This window comes from Chiloscyllium plagiosum, unplaced genomic scaffold (assembly GCF_037043375.1).
Source record: "Chiloscyllium plagiosum isolate Xiang-an unplaced genomic scaffold, Cpla_swu_hap1 HiC_scaffold_24, whole genome shotgun sequence".
Classification (NCBI taxonomy): domain Eukaryota; kingdom Metazoa; phylum Chordata; class Chondrichthyes; order Orectolobiformes; family Hemiscylliidae; genus Chiloscyllium; species Chiloscyllium plagiosum.
In genome coordinates this window covers 23,327,766-23,345,298 of record NW_028270162.1, presented here as the reverse complement: position 1 = coordinate 23,345,298, position 17,533 = coordinate 23,327,766, and the positions used below count along the sequence as shown (strand labels likewise).

At 38.7% G+C, this 17,533-nt stretch overlaps 1 protein-coding gene across 6 annotated transcripts in view; it reads right to left on the bottom strand.

The window, feature by feature from the left end:
• Positions 1 to 17,533, bottom strand: part of ttc28 (tetratricopeptide repeat domain 28) — a 774,630-nt gene that overhangs the window by 204,328 nt on the left and 552,769 nt on the right. For all 6 annotated transcript variants that reach the window (XM_043715612.2, XM_043715613.2, XM_043715615.2 and 3 more), the window contains 4 exons: positions 8,914 to 10,255; positions 2,916 to 3,439; positions 1,832 to 1,941; positions 1,074 to 1,203 (listed from right to left, as the gene is read on the bottom strand). In XM_043715612.2, coding sequence (XP_043571547.2) covers positions 1,074 to 1,203; positions 1,832 to 1,941; positions 2,916 to 3,439; positions 8,914 to 10,255 — 2,106 coding nt within the window. The remainder of the gene's footprint in view (positions 1 to 1,073; positions 1,204 to 1,831; positions 1,942 to 2,915; positions 3,440 to 8,913; positions 10,256 to 17,533) is intronic.

Genomic DNA, 17,533 nt, shown 5'->3' with positions numbered 1-17,533 from the left:
ACATATGACAAGGACATTATCCACATATTGTGTAAAATATTTTGATTTAAAGAAGTTTCACTGTCCTGATACCCTCAATTCCGTACACATGATTATCTCCAAAAATATGCTCTATAAAGTTGATAGTAATTGTTTGTGAAAGGTAAATTTTCAATTAGATTTTTTGTTAACTGAATACCTTTACTCAGAATTCCCATATTATTTACAGTATTATCTTCTTAACTCCTTAAGCAGTACCTAATGTTGATTCACCACTTATTTTGGTTGTCTCAAACCTGCAGCAGAATAAACTATAAACTGCAAATCTTTGGAAACAGACAAGCATGAAATTTTGCAAACAACTTTTAATTTTCGGAAATCATACGCTCTCTGTGGTCACCGAGGTAATAATGGTATCAAGAGGGAATGGAAACCATTCATTTTCATAAACAAATATTCTCAGGTCAGGTATGGAATTTTAGACACATAGCTGAGTTCAAAGCTCCAGAGAATCCATTCTGTATGAAATGACATCTTCTATTTATACGTACAGCTATATCAGAGTAAAATTGCCAATTAAAGGAAAATGATCTTGCATTTCAAACTGGGACATCAAGCCGTCCAAAGGTGCTTTACTGTCAATTAGTTGCATTTTGAAATGCAATCATTGTCATGTATCGGCAACAGTGACAGCCAATTTGCACAAATGAAGGTCCCACAAGATATTGAAATGAACAAGCAGATTAATTTGTTTTAGTGGTGTTTTCTTCTTAAGGATAGCAGAGTGAAGCCCTGCACTGGATTTATCAAATCATGGTGGCACATAGTGATATGTGGATTTATGTATTATCTGATCCACTGGTCCCAATCTCAGCTGCACTGCACCAAGCAAAGTAATGCTTCCTTATTGTGTTGAATTAAATATCACAAGGAATACTGTACTGACCCAGTAAAGGCACAGGCCAGGCCATGCTCACTTTTACTGACTGTTAGCTATTGCCTGAGAATTAAAAAAAGTCATCTAATTAAAAAAAAAATCTTTGCCAGTGTGCCAGGAATTGATTCCACTCGGGACAATCTGGAACTTTACTTACCCAGACTAACCAATACACGTTGTAAAGCTTGGTAGGATGACGTTTGAAGGTCAAACAATGAAAGCTTATAATCCGTGCTATGCTGTGCTTCATGACGTATATTTTCAAATAAGGCAGATGCTCTATAAAGCTGAAATGAAAAAAGATGCTGAGTGAATATTATAAATAATCTACAATGCGCCGAGTTTGTGCATCACAGCATCTTTCATTGGCATAGACAAGTATGTTGAATCCTTCCAACATGTGCAGGTGGGAAATTCAAAAGAAATTCTGGTCAGCCATATATTGGGAAGAGGTTACAGCATCTAACTTCACCATCCATTGCTCCAGCCTACAGAATGTATATCAAAGTGTTTCTGTAACACATTAAGACCAACATTTCTTGAGGTCTTAAAGTTTACTGTGAGCTTTATGAGACTTACATGCATTCTCAGATAACAACTGATATTGTCCTTACTTTCATTTTCCTGTGATTAAATAAACAGAATATAATTCACATGGACTTTTAAAAATTTCTGGTACATCAGTTGTGATTGAACAATAAAAGGTTGGAGCAAATATTTGCTAAGTGTTTAGTGCATTAAAACCTGTTTTCATGTGATGTACGATGTTAATTTCTTACTTCATTTTATCTTTTTATATAAAGGAACAAACAATAGAAATGAAAAGTAAATACGACTTCTGAAAATGTGGCACTCGGTTTGTGGAATCCCCACCCCTAAAGGTTATGATCCACCTTTGGTGCAAGTGTCAGGTACCTGGTGTTGTGCCTCTTCAAGGTTTCTGCTGACCCACAGCGAAAGGCCCAGTCGATGTCTAATTTTAGCCTCATCCTCTCTGCGGCCAAGCTGCTCTGCCAGCCTCAGTCCTGAATAAGAAAGATGAAGCTTACATGAGGCACCACCAAAGCATTTACGAAGTGCTAGTTGGAAAACTAACTTGCATTAGAGATTTTAGATTCCAAAAGAGGTCACAACTGCACCAGAAGAAATTTAATTCACATGTAAAAGAAAATTAAGCACTTACACTTCTGTAACAACATACACGAATGTGAATTTTAGAACATTATGCTCTGAGAAAAACAAAGGAAACTAAATTAGGTCTTCTTGAAGGAAAATCACTACTGTAATATTTAAAATAGTGCAGAGATTTTGGTTGAAGTTCTCATTTCCACTGGATCTCTCACTGTAATTTGCAGATGATCTAAAACCAAAGCGATAATTTCATTCATTGAATATATTTACAATGTCTCAAAAGCACTTTCATCATCACAGAGCAGTCTATTTTAAAAGAACTAACTTTGCCAAAGATCATCTGCAGACATTGCCAGCTGGAACCAGGTTGTGGGGTCCATGAAGGCCAAGCTGAACCAAATATTGAGTTTACAAGCCTGAATTGTGCAACACTAGTATAAATACAGGAAACTCAAGTAAATGTTATGTATGGGGACATGAAGCTACACAACTGAAAAGCAAAAGGTTTTCACACATTTATCTCAGAAACAGTAAAGACCAAAGGAAACTGTGCTTACGATGGTCTCAACATAAATGATGCAAATATCCTCACAAACAAAATCAACCCTATGTGAAACTCTGTACTTATGGCAAAAGGTTCCAGGAAATTCAAGGTTGGTGTGACAAAACCATATTTAAAGTTGCTCTTAATCTCCACTATATTTGATGAGTCATTAATTGCTTAGAGAACACATTTTGCAATGTTAATTTAAAAATAGCAATACCAAAATCAATGGGCATTGCATCAGATATTCTACTGTCCTGGGAGAAGGAGAGGTGTTAGACAGAAAACATCAGAGAACATATACAATTGAAGGAGAGCACATACCTTCCTGTAAATACATGACAGCCTGTGAGTAGTTCTGTAAGGCATGGTGTGTTCTCCCCAGGCTGCTGTATGCAATAGTTTTGGCCACTAAGTCATTCATCTGGGCAGCAATACTCAGATGCTGCTCCTGATACATTACAGCTCGTTCATAATTTCCCAAAGATTCATAGGTCAATCCGAGGTTACCATAGGCACGACCTTGACATGTAGGGTTATTGGTTTCCTCTGCAATCTCTAAATCAAGCTGATGGTACTGCAGTGAAGTTTCATATTCCGCCATCTGTTGGTAAACTCCGCCAAGACCACAGGCAGCATCACTCTCCAGAATTCGATTCTTCATCTCACGGGCAATGTTTAGTTGGCGTTCAAGGCAAGAAATGGCCTGTTCATAGTTTCCTAGCTGGCTGTGTAAGCTGCCAAGCTCCCCATAAGCTTGGGCTTTGTTGGATGATTCTCCAAGTTCATGGGCTACTACCAATCTCTTTTCAAAACACACAAGAGCTTGCTGAAGGTTCCCCATCGCCCTGTGCAAATAAACAAATTCAGTTCAAACAACATGTAAGATCAAAGAGCTTTTATGGTAAGAGTTTAAAACAGATTTTATTTTTGTAATTTTGAATATCCTTTCCATTTCTATTGTTTCATTTGATTTCACATACTTTCGTGTTGAGGAGATTGGGTAATAAGAATTTGACAATGAAGAATTAGTGTAAAGGAGCCCTAAAATTACAAAGGATACAAGAGAGATATAAAAAAAACCAGGAGACCTGTGATAGATGTACCAAAGCACATGTAAAAATACTGAAAATATCTTCTGTTTACCCATGCAGCAGAAACGTGCTTACAGCAAATAAGCCTTTGACTTTGCTACAGCCAACACTGATAATGCACCTTCTACATGCCCAACTCATAAAATATAAAACTGTAAAATATATCACATGATAAACTTCCTGCTGATTCCCTGAAAAGTTATTTCTTGAGATATCTGCAGGAAAATCAGATTTAAACTCCTGCTAACATATTCACTGCACTTTACCTGCAAACACTGAATGGATTTAAAAATTAACACTGAAACAAAGGAGATTCAACCACTCCAATTTTTTGTCTCATGATATATGACATCATCATGTGAAACTTACTGTGAAATTAAATGCTTGCTATTGTGAACTGTATTCTGTATATCCTAGGGATATATAGAAACAAACTTAATAAATCATAAAATGTTTACAACACAATATTTCAGAGCTCTGTGAGATTCTTACTTTCCTTCTGCTCAGCCTATTAAAATGCCCTGGGCATAGACAAACTCCACCACATTCCAAAATGTGTATTTCTCCAATAAGCTATTACATAACAATGTAATGTTTCAGACAGGAACAGCATAAGGCAATTATTCTGTCCAACACTATCATTACATTTGTGATGACAGTCAACTAACTGTTTGTTCCTTATTAACATCTATTGCCTTTCTGAATTTTCTAATAACTCTTCATGTTTGACATAATTGTTAAAGCTGACTGATTATTCAGAAACAAAAACGAACAGGAATATAGTTAATTTAAAGTATTGGGTGTATTTGTACACTTAAATAGCTCACAGTAGACAGCTACTTTATTCTTCACAGTCTGAGTGCCTCTTAGATTTATTCTTCTACAACCTTAACATATCTGGATCACCCCATGACACTTCATTCTTGTCTGGAAAGTGAGCATGTTAAGTTCACATAACAACAGTATTCTGCTGGTGACAGTGACCACTTGGAGATCTACCGGCTTGCGGGCTTTTATGGTCTCAATCACCATTTTTATCGTGCAGGCACTGGCAGACTGAAACACTCAGATGATGCCATAAACACTGATGCCTTCAGTGAGTGAGCTTCTATTTAATATCCCCCTTAAACGCCCCATTCATTTCCTACCAGGCCGTGCCATGTCTTCAATGATTTTCTAACCCATTATATTACCTGAACATGTACACCTAAAGCAATCAGTCCTCCCAAAAAAGCTTCATCAGGTTGACACCAACAACAGAACTTAAAACATGACAGCGTGGATAGATCATAATATTTGTTGGTCACTGGAGACATTTCAATGTAGGTCATGGCATGAATTTAATTTGTGAAAATAGAAAAAACAGTGAACACAGTCTAGCATATTGGAAGCTGTCAGCTCAACATACTTTGTACATCTGGAGGTTATCAGGAGGTTGGGACAAATGAAAGGGCACTTAGTCCAGATTTCAGTTTGGTAAATTTAGACTAAGACGATCACTGCTCTTTGAACATAATTGACGATTTGCTCACAGCGTACCCTTTGATATAAAATTCAATCATTCTACCCCAGCAAGCACGGTCATTATTCATTCTAACCTTTTCTTTTCATAACAATTATTCAGTTACAGTTGGATACTCAATACTTTCCTCAAGCTCTGCTTCACTCAGCGTTATATCTTAATAATCATTTATAAATGCCAGTCACCAAAGATTAATTCTTACCAGTGACTCAAGTAACTCACAGAACATTAAGTGATGTCATATATAGCAGCTACGCTATTCTTTGATAAAACTGGTTAAATTATTTCTTCAATATTAAATGATCATTGCAACAGAACTGTTATGTTATAGAAAACAAGATAACCAATTGTGCCTGCAAGTTTTTGAACTTGTGTTAAATTACAGACCTGCATGAATGCCACTAATATAAATAGATAGGTGGACTTACAGTAATAGGATATGCTAGAGTGATTTAGATCAGGGTCCCTGCCTGTCAGTCACACTATGACAGGGCTGTACTATTGGAGGATCAGTCAATTGGTCCAGCAACACAAGCAGGCTGTTGTGGTGTCAGCCAGACATAGGACTCTACTATGACCGTACTGCACTCTTAAGGGCTAATCAGTCACAGTGACAAAGGTGCACTGTTACAGAGTCAGTCAGTCAGGAAGGTAATTCTGCTAACTTGTGACAGAGCTTTGTTGTTGAGGTGTATCTGTGAGACATATAGTAACATTCAGTGATGCTCTGAGGTCAACCAGTTGCCCAGTAACAAGACTGCATTGCACAAAATTGCAAAACAATAAATGTCAACAGTTGGTTTCCAAAACCAATGCAACTGATGGATCACAAGCTGCTGACAGCACTTCACTCCATGCTCTGAGCTACCTGCAGTTGGACTGCACAGCAATACAACTCCAATTGTTTTACTTCTTCCTGCTGGCCTTCATTATTCATAGACTATCCAGTTAAAATAATCTCCAGAGGGAAACATTACTCAGAAGAATTACAAAATACCTTTGTAATCAAATACTACAAATAATGTGTCACAGCTGGGGCCATCTTTAAACAGTAAATGCCTCCAATTATGAATAGTGCAATGCAACAAGAAAGATAGCACTTTCACTCTGTACTGCTTCCTCTCAATTAAGCTGCCTCTCAATTAGAATAATCTAATCTAATTAGAATAATCCTCTCAATTAGAATAATCTAATTTCATGCTCATGTGTGAAGATTAAGGAAAATTAGGCTGCAAGTGAATTCGATCTGCATCTCCAATTGAATTTTTGATGTTTAGAAATGCCATGTGCTGAAAAGTTCCTGCCAGAAAAACATGTGGGTGGAAATGCTGTTGAATATGTGATCTCTCTTATGTTAACCTTCAAAAGATTAATTATTGATGTAATACCCCAGTCAGGACTGAGTCTTTAACAGGACTGATTATCTCAATAATGGCCCAGTGCAGAACATGAGTACATAACAGCTAAGCATTCCTTCTCACTTCTGTTCTGTTAATGAGACTGGTTTCTCTTGTCTCCATGACAGAATCTGGCTCTCCTCCACAGCAGCCAGTATCCTAACCTACATTCTGAAGGGTGGAAGACGGAAAGCCAGCCAGGAGAGCTGAGCCTGAGAGGAACAGAAGCATTGATGATGGTTTCAAAAGCAAATAAACTGAAGCACTTGCAAAGAAAAGCCATGTTACAGATGCTGAAGTGGGCAGCCATTATGGTGGAAATGATATCGGCCCAGTGTTAAAAAGTGTTCCAAGGTTGCCCATTGTCAGCCAGGGAAGCAAACAGAAATTGTGCATAGGAACATCCTAAAGGAAAAGACTGAAAATAATTACACAGTCAAATAGGGAAACCAACTTTCTTATATCTGCTTCTCCCTGAGCAATGGAACAATGGGTTAAAGTTGAGGAATGAGCTGGAAATGTGTTGCTGAAAAAGCGCAGCAGGTCAGGCAGCATCCATGGAACAGGAGAATCGACGTTTCGGGCATAAGCCCTTCTTCAGGAAGGCTTATGTCCGAAACGTCGATTCTCCTGTTCCCTGGATGCTGCCTGACCTGCTGCGCTTTTCCAGCAACACATTTCCAGCTCTGATCTCCAGCATCTGCAGACCTCACTTTCTCCTTAAAGTTGAAGAATGCCAATTTATCTGCAGGCTTTTCCCTCCATTAATAATCTATCTTGCAATTTGCATCCTCTTACACCCCTTCCAAAGATCATGTAATTGAATGAAAGTCTAATCCTTAAAAATGTTATTTGAGATTGGATAGACTTCGAATTATGAAGAAATTATTCAAAATTTGCAGCCATCATTTGGACTTTTCAATTTTCTCCCTTTTAATTTGAAGGGACCTGATTCTTTTAAGGGGTATACTTTAACAAATGCCAATTCCTACTTCGCATTAATACTTCATGCATGGAATGAGATATCAAGTGTTGGAAGTTTATTCCATTAAAACAGACAACACAACGAAGTTCAATCTTGTTTTTTTCCAACATTCACACATACAAACTCCAGCGTAGGCATATCAGTCATCGAGTCATATAGCACAGAAACAGACCCATTGGTCCAACCAGTCCATGCCGAACATAATGCCAAACTCAACTAGTCCCAACAGCCTGCTACTGGCCCATGTCCTTCCAAACTTTTCTATTCATGTATCTATCCAGATATCTTTTAAATGTTGTAAGTGTACCCACATCCACCATTCATTCCACACTCGAACCACCCTGTGTGTAAAAATATTGCCTCTTACGTCTTTTTAAAATCTCTCTCCCTTCATCCTAAAAATTTGCCCCGAAGTCTTGAAATTCCCCATCCTAGGGAAAAGGCAACTCCATCAACTCTATCTATAACTCTCATTATTTTACAAACTTCTATCAGGTCACCTCTCAACCTCCTCTTCTCCAGTGAAAGAAGTCCCAGCCTATCCAGCCTTTCTTTAGAACTCAAACCTTCCATAGTGCCTGGCCCGGAGTAAGCAAATCTAAGGTCATGTCTTGTGCCCACAGCAAGTTTTGGTAATGACCAAGCGAGAGGGTAGCAGGTGAGGTCCCCACAAATTTCCTGCCCCTTCTCCAATTAAGTCAGGGATTGGAAGGCAATCCCCAATCTGTTACCAAATGAAACCCTGAAGAGGTTAATGGTACATCAACCCAATTTCAATGCCATCATAAAATCCACTCTAATTGTGGAGACCCAAGAGACATCTTGAATCTGTGCTGAATGGCTCCATGCATGAAATGGCAGAAGCATTTCAAAAACCTGGCACCCCACCCACTTTTTTCCCCAACAGTGTGCATTCTGTAATGACTGGCATATGTTTTTTATAGGATTCAATTTCAGCCTGAGGAATAGCAGTAATACAAGTGTGCCAATTGATATGCTAACTGCAGTATAGTAAGGTATAAAGCTCTTTTGGCTTTCCTTTGATCTGACTCCTCATTTACTGCATTTAAATGATTAGCACAGACACTTATTGACTTTTTTTTCCAAACTGAATTAAGTTATTTCTACAGATGATCTGAAACCAAATGTATTTAGAGTAATTTAAGTTTAATTTAGGAAATTTTATAAATCTGAAGTATTTTATTTCTCCCCAGTGATTAAATAGTAACAACATCTAATATGTATGGAAAAGACAGTGAGAGATACATATGCACAAATATACACACAATGAACAACCGTAGATCACATTCAGTTTAGTACTTACCGATGCCCATTCCCAAGTCCCCGATAGGCTCTGGCTTGTTCTTGCATCCGATTTAAACTCTGAGCCACTGATAAGTACTGCTCATGATATTTGACAGCTTCCTCGTAATCTCCTAATGCTTCATAGCAATCTCCCAGATTTCCATAGGCATGTCCTCTATCCAGAACTGCATCATTGCCGCTCAACTGCTGCAGTGTAGCGAGCTGCTGCTCAAAGTAGCCAATAGCATCTTCCATTACATTCATGTTCATTTTGGTGATTCCCATGTTGCCATAAACTTGTGCCTCAATATTGGGATTTTTTAGCTTCTGTCCCAACTCCAACTGTTCTTCGTAACATTTGAAGGCCATGGTATATTTACCAAGTGCCATGTAGACTGCTGCAAGGTGGCCATGTGCTTTACACTCGCCCAGCAAGTCACTCAGTTCTTGATAGACCTCAAGCTCTTGTGTATGATATCCTAATGCTTTGTCGTATTTCTGTATTAGTCTGTATGCAGTACCCAGTGCGGCATAAGCACTGGCTTCAAGCTTCCGGTCTTTAACTTGATGAGCCAAAGTCAACTGCTGTTCATAGAACTTAACAGCACCATTCACATCTTTCTTGCACACAAAGATATCACCAAGGTTGCCTAAAGCTCTAAATTTGGCTTGAGAGTTGTTTAGGGACTGGGCTAATGATAGGACATACTTCTGACTTTCTTCTGCTTTAGCGTAATTACCAAGGGCTTTAAATGCGAGGCCCAAATTACAGTAGGCCTTTGCCTGACTAAGTTTATCATGCAAGTCCTTGGCTAGAGCTAAATCTTGTTCGTAATATTTCACAGCCTCTTGGTAGTTTCCCAGACAGTAATGAGCATAGCCAAGGTTGTGACATACTTTTCCTTCTCCCTCCATATCTTGTAGGTCAGGAGACAAGCGCAGATATTGCTCATAATATGGAACAGCCTGGATGAACTCTCCTCTTGAACAGTGGAAGTTACCTAGGTTGCTAAGTGCCCGAGCTTCACTTTGTATATCCCGTAACTCTCGTGCTATGTTTAAATGGTTTTGATAGTGCTGCAAAGCCCTATCATGGGCACCCAGAGCCTGGTAGGCAACAGCGAGATTACCGTGGGTTGATGCTTGCGATGCCCGGTCATTAACTTCCATGGAGATCTGCAACTCCTGGCGGTGGTACTTCACTGCTTGGTCATACATTCCCAGGGCATTATAGGCATTACCCATATTCCCATAGGCTCTTCCTTGTGCAGCATAATCATTGAGCTCCTGAGCAATGGAGAGGTGAGTCTTGTGGAGTTTCAGTGCACTTTCATAATCTCCTTTCATCTGGTGTATTATACCTAATCAACAAAATCACAAATAGGACTGGTTAGCTAGTAATGAACTTTAAACAACTCAGACATTTAATTATCCTTCTTAAACACTGCACACAGCACTATCTAATTGAAGTTTGAATTTTCAACCACTGCTTTGCAGTTCTCCTGTTATAATTTATGATTGTCATTTGTGGTTCCTCACATGTGTACTCCATCGTCTTTTATAATTCCCACTTCAAATGTTGCTTATCTATCTTCCTTTTCTACAGTTGGAATTACAACATTTACAGATAAAAGAGGAAGCAATTTGGTAATAATGTTATTCCATGCCATTGGCTGTTTAGTTTTACTGTAGATAATTGTGTTCACATAGTTACGATCATGTATCAATGCTACAAGTGAAAAAGCAAGCTTTGCCCAATTTGTCACAATAATATTCATGTCCGGTTCTCTAACATCACCTGTTTCTGCCTCTGGCCCAGTTCATTTTCTAGGACAAACATTATCTTTGCTTTTGTTATCTCCAAGTTCAAATATTCCAATGCTCTCTTCTGGCCAATATTCCAACCTATACGTTCCATAATCTTGAAGTCATGCAAATTCTGTTGCCATTACCAAATACACACCAAGTCCTATCCACCCTCATTATGACTTGTTGGCCAACACAGATTTCTAATGTAAAATTCTCTTTTTTCTGCACAAATTCTTCTACAACTTATATGCCATATGTTGTACATCTTCTCCACCTCTACTACCCAATCCTCATCCAATCTGCATTCCTTCAACTTGAGGATCTTTAGCATCCCTCACTCGACTCCTATGCTCCGCAACCTAGGACCTATCCTTGTGAATTCACATTTCAAGCTTCTCCACCTCTCCTAAAACCAAAGCTATTTCATTATCCAAGTTATTAATCTCCTTCCTTCTTTGACAGCATCAAGTTTGCCCTGATTACACTCCTGTGAAGCACCTTGCCCACTTTCCTATGTATGATTAAGATTTTGTTCTTGTTGAATTAAAAAACACCTAAAATTAAACACCCCGCATCATTTTAATGTAAAAATTCAAAGCTTCTCCAGGGAACATCAACATTTTATTCATTCAACATGTGGACTTCCCCTTTAAATTTTCACGTCCTTATGTTTTTCATTTCCCCACAAGTTTAATTTATAAAGCTCATGCAACTATTTCCTTTCACGCGATTAGTTTTCTGTTAGCTTTATTTGTTGGTTTGCTTTTACTACATTTGTATGTACACTTTCTAATTTCTAATGGGGGAGGGCATGATGGCTCAGTGGTTAGCACTGCTGCCTCACAGCGCCAGGGACCCAGGTTTGAATCCCATCTCAGGCGACTGTGTGGAGAATGCACATTCGCCCAGTGTCTGCATGGGTTTCCTCTGGGTGCTCCAGTTTCCTCCCACAGTCCAAAGATGTGCAGGTCAGGTGAATTGGCCATGCTAAACTACTAACAGTGTTAGGTGCATTCGTCAGGGGTAAATATAGTGTAGGGGAATGGGTCTGGGTGGGTTACTCTTCAGAAGGGTTAGTGTGGACTTGTTGGGCCAAAGGACCTGTTTCCATTCTGTAAGGAATCTAATTTAAAAGTTGATAGAATAACACAAGTAGGACATACCATGCCTGATATGAGTGAAATGTGAAATTTTCTTTCTGTGTAATTATAATAGCAAATATGTACATAACTGAGGTTTAAAGAGGAAATCAAGATTAATTAAAACTCTGATGCAGCTGAATCTCTGCCTGTACAGTCAATAACTCTCTCTCTGGACAATATCTCTAACCTCCTGTTATGATCACCTCCAAAATGAATTCAAGAAATCCCCAGTCCAGGATGTGCATGGGACAGGAAATTCCTGTCCACAATGGTCTCACCACAGAGGTGCAATTCTTTCTGGCACACATTAACATGTCTGTTACTGAAACAAAACTTTCCAAGTTGAAAAAGAAGCAGAAATCTTGGTGTCAAAACAAAGCAGCAGTTTCAGATTAAATACCACACTTGTGGACAAGAATAAAAACAGAAGCAATCCAAAAGAAAATGCTCAAACAGGCCAATGAGCATGTTAAAGAAAACACACAGGTCAATGTTTTTGAAAAGAGACTTTTACAAGAAATATCAACCTGCCTTTCTTTCAGATGTTGAGTGACCTGGTATACATTTCCAATATTTTCCATTACTATTCACCAGCCTTTCCCATGTCGTCAAACTGCTGTAAATGATATGAACAGAGCTGGCCAAATAAAGGCTTTTTTTTATATAAAGAAGGGGCTCAGTTAGGCCCAAATTGCTCAGGCTCAACTGCTTTACAAGGGCAATGTTACACTAAGGTTTTATTTAGTTCCCTTACCATAAGAACAGTTGTAGGCATTGCCCAATAACTTGCCCAAATGCCCATTATTCCTGATAGAGCACAGACAATGTATGCTATTTGATCATTCAACTGTGAAGGCCATCAAAGTTGAATCCAATCAGATCCTGAGCCAACTACTAGACACATGTTCCCAGCAGGATAAGCTGGATAATCATCAGGATTAGGAGCCTCACTTAAATTTTCCAAACAATTGCTCATTGAGCAAAAACTGGATGCAACTGACCCTCTCATTTCCTCAGCTGATTATAACTAACTTGGTAAAGATATCAAATTGAATCTTTGATCTTTTGTTGGGGTTTGATTAATGTAACACTGAATAAGAAACTTAGCATGCCAAGCTTTCAGAACAAGTAGAGTTAGGGGTCTGAAGAAACATTCTGGCATAGGGTACTCTGGAAACTCTAGTATATGTTCGATATCAAGCCTACCCAGACAGTCAATTATGGAATGGAAATTTGGAGGTGGATTTAAGTTCGCTCTGGTATCTGGAGGGAAATGAAGTCATGTGGAAAGAAGTCATAGCTACCTGGCTTTTCACCAGCCTATCCATGAGGGGAGGAAGATTCAAAACTAAACTCCCAGCCAATTTACCCCGGATCCCATGTCCTTTGACTTACTTTATCAGCATCCCAGTACAACCATAGAGCATAACTGTGTTCACAATTCACCAAGAGACTCTTCATCTGTACTCATCACTGTGGGGCAAATACGCGCACTACTACAGACTGACACATTTACAGGGCAGTGTCATAATATGACCAAAAATGTCATAGAACCCTACAGTAAAGAGAAGGCCTTTGAACCCACTGAGTCTGTACTAACTACATCCTACACTCGTCCTACTTTGTCACACCAGATCCATAAACTTGAATGCTATGACACTTCAAGTGTTCATCCAAGTACTTTTTAAACATGGTGAACTTTCCCATCTCAACTCCCCTTTCAGGTAGTACATTTCAGATGCCACCACACTCCAGGTGGAAACATTTTTCCTTAACTTCTCTGTAAACGTCCTGCCATTCACTTTAAAAAGAATGCCCCTTGTTCTTAACCTTTTCAGTAAGGGGAACAGCTGCTTTCTATACAACTTCCATGTCCCTCAGTCTTAAACACCTCTATTATGTTTCCCCTCAACTTTCTCTGCTCCAAAGAAAACAACCCAAGCCTATTCAGCCTCTCTTCAATGCTCCATTCCAGGTGACATTCTGATCAATCTTCTTTGTATTCTCTCCAGTGCAATCGCATCATTCTGAAAGCATGGTGATCAGAATTGTGCCCAGTACTCCAGTTGTGGCCTAACCAAAGTTCTGTACAGCTCCAACAATCTCCCTGCTCTTATAATTGATGCCCAGGCTGATAAAGGCAATCATCCCTTATGTCTTCTTAACTACCCTATAAAACCTGTCCTGCTATCTTCAGGAATCAGTGCCCAAGATCCCTGTTCTTCAAACCTTCCTAGTGTCCTGCTACTCATAGAGTACTTCCTTGACTTGCAACTTCTTCCTTAGTGCATCACCTCGCATTTGTCAGGGTTATATTCCATCTGCCCATTCCTTTTATATCCTGCTGTAACCTGAGACATTCCTCCTCACTGTCAACCACTCAGTCAATCTTGGTGTCATTCACAAACTTACTTATCATCCACCCTCAACAGCCTTCCAACAAGAACCTCTGTCTCCTGCCACTAAGCCAAGTTCAGAACCAACTTGCCAAGTTACTCTGGATCCCACGTGCTTTTACCTTCTTTATCAGCTTCCCAATATGACCAAAGAGCATCAAGAATAGTAGCAATGTCCCACATTGGGAGTGTTCTTTAAACAGCCAGGTATGACAATGGATCACCATGTAAATAACCTCATACTGCAGCAGGGAGCTCTGCAGAAAACTGCAACAGCAAGAAAATAAATCAGCAAATGCCCTAACTGCTGTGATAAATACTGCAGGCAAAAGTGAGTGACATTCATCTGAGTAGCTGGCATAAGACTGTCAGCTGTTTGTTCAATACAAAATGGATAGAAGCAATGCATTTTCTAAAGGAAGAACATAATGCATTTTTGCAAAAGAGGCAGTAGAGCATGGTGTTTGCTTATGCTTATCTGTATTTTCCAAGCAACTATTCCTGAAACCAAACTGTCCAGTCTAAAACAAGCTGAGTGAGCGTTTGATTCTGAGTGCTAACACGACAGACCAAGAACATCGTTTGGAGCACTGATCACTAAAAGTGAAATCATAAGCAACACACTGCAGCATCATGAAGTGGTGCACTCTGCGTTTTAAGTCTGCACAATTCTCTCACGGACTTGGATGGATTCTGTATATTTATTCAGACTGAGGCCAAGCTGGATTAATCTAATCAACAATGTAGCTTTAAACCAAAGGAGGCAAATTACTGCATTAAAAAAAATAGAATTTTGGCATGTCTTTTCAAATTTGAGCCTTGCCGAATGATTTATAATTTCAATCTTGAATTGCCTGTTAACTGAATTCTGCCTGAGTTTCTTCTTTGGGGAGGGGGAAAAACACAAGAGTCAGAGCCGCACGATCTTTTATATAGATTGTACAGTAGGTATGTGATGGCACATGCTTATGGGGCCTCCGTAATACAGTCAGCATTAGACAGCTGCTATTAATTTAGCAGCTTTTCGACCACATTACAGTCCCATTTTCAAGCCGCTGGAAATCTGAGCCACTCAAGTCCATTTTATCCACTGGCCATGCTGATTTTACTGTTTGCTCTTTAATTTTCCAAAAAAGCAGAAAGAAATTTGAGCTTATTCAAAAACAGGGGGAAAAAGCATCGATCTCTTTCCAGCTGAATGTTGCAGTATCAAGAGCTTAAGGAAGCTGAGGAAATCTTGGTGAAAAAACGGATATTTCCTATTGCTCTACGTTCACAGCAACAATGCAAAAAGAACTGAGCTTTGATCAGTATATCCTACATTATAATGATATAATTATTATAAGGATACCTTTCTTAAGTTTTAGTTTTAACAATGATTGCTCTCCAGGTAAAGAACCAACAAGCACTTCCTATTACACTGCAAGTCTGCAGTGTTCAGAAGCAATTGGTCACCATTGAAATTATTAAAAACCTAAAGGGGCTTTTTTTGGCCAAGAATACAATCTCTTTCACAATGAATCATGGCACTACTGTGAATATCAAGTTCCATGATTCAACAAATAGAACGAAAAAAATTCTTTATCAGTTAATGCTGAAAATAATCTTGCTACTTCAATACTGTATTGCTTGTCAGAATTTGGCAATATGAAGGAAAAATTGATTTACAAAAGCAGTGAGAGAGGAAGAAAGTAATTCAGGTGGAATATTATCACTCAATGGGCTGAATCTCCCCTAACACTGGAGTATAAATGCACTTTTTAGTTCTCATTATTGGTCACTGTTTTGTTATATGTCTCTTGCATTTCAGCTCTTAGACAATTCATTATGATCCTCAACTTCTCTTTATTGACTCGTGCGCTCTTGTTGCATGTGAAACATCCACTTAACTATGTAACTTGCATCTGCATCGACACACCTCAAGGGCATAACAATCTGCAGGACAAAATTTAAATGCGCTGATCAAATTCAATTTCATATTAATCAATTGGTAACCAGTCCAAAACTAAATTTAAATCATTCAATATACAGGAAAAGCCAATCAAAAATCACTAAACATTATAAATCAACCAAATCAAAATTGTTCAAGTTAGTTTTTAGCCAGTCACTCAGTAAGCAAAACAAATTGCTCAATCCATAGTGTAACAGAATAGAATCATAAAATCCCCTACAGCGTGGAAGCAAGCCAATAGGTTTCTTCAAGTCCTTCGGACATCCAAGTGACATTCTTCACATTCCTCATTACTTCAGTGAAATGGTGGTTAAAATCGTAAATGTGAGATAATTCTGAAACAATGGCAAATGACCACCAGTTTGAAATCCACGAGTTTTGAAGGGAAAAATGAAAAATGTTCTTTTACATCTTTGAAGTTTCAAATCACAAAGAGTATTATCTTACTTTATTCTGTATCACTGATAATCTACAACTATCAATTGCTTTGTCAGTGAAAGATATCAGTGTGTCCAACTCAGCTCAATGCTAACTCCACTTATTGCCTTGGCAGCAGGTTGAGATAGACATGTGGGAGAATACTTGATGGAGCAAAATAGTCTAACAAAGTCATATCAGCCTCAGACAGTGGACAAATGTGAGTAATTGAGGTGAAGCTTACATGCTGAGCCGGGTGCATACATCGTCTTATGCAAGTTTCTAATTAACGTTTCCAATAGCTTAGCCCTCTCATTATACAGAAAACTTTGTACAGAATTTGAATCCTACAAATAATTCACAGCAGAGATGTGCTGCAGTGAAGGGAACTATCATGCCTGAACACAATATGCAAACCTCATGAAACAGGTGACAATAAAGTGATTTAATGTTCTAACAAAAAAAAAGGAAATAAAGTGCTTCAGAAGTGGGAATATCAAGCTGTTCGATATGTCACTCTCTCTCCCAATGCTCCCATTTCTGGGCTTCTTTCATAATCTATGTTGATACAACCATTGTAATGTAATCCATACTGCTTTACCATTCTCTCGATTTGGTCAATCAAATATTGTTGGTTCACGAGTTGTTTGTCTTAGTGTGGTTGTCATAGCTAAGTGACAAATTTGAGAGTTCAAACTTATCAAGAGCACTTTAGCACAGAATCTAAAATGAAGGAAAATGACTGAGAACATTGCATGGTTCAGATGAAACACTAAACCAGGATTTTGTAGCCTATCTTCAGGTGGATAATAAAAATCTACACAGGTTGCTCAAATTCCTCCAGTGTCCTGACCAATACCTCTTCCTCAACTTGCATCGATAATGTGCCATATTAGTGTTTACTGCAGCTTGCTCACAGAACCA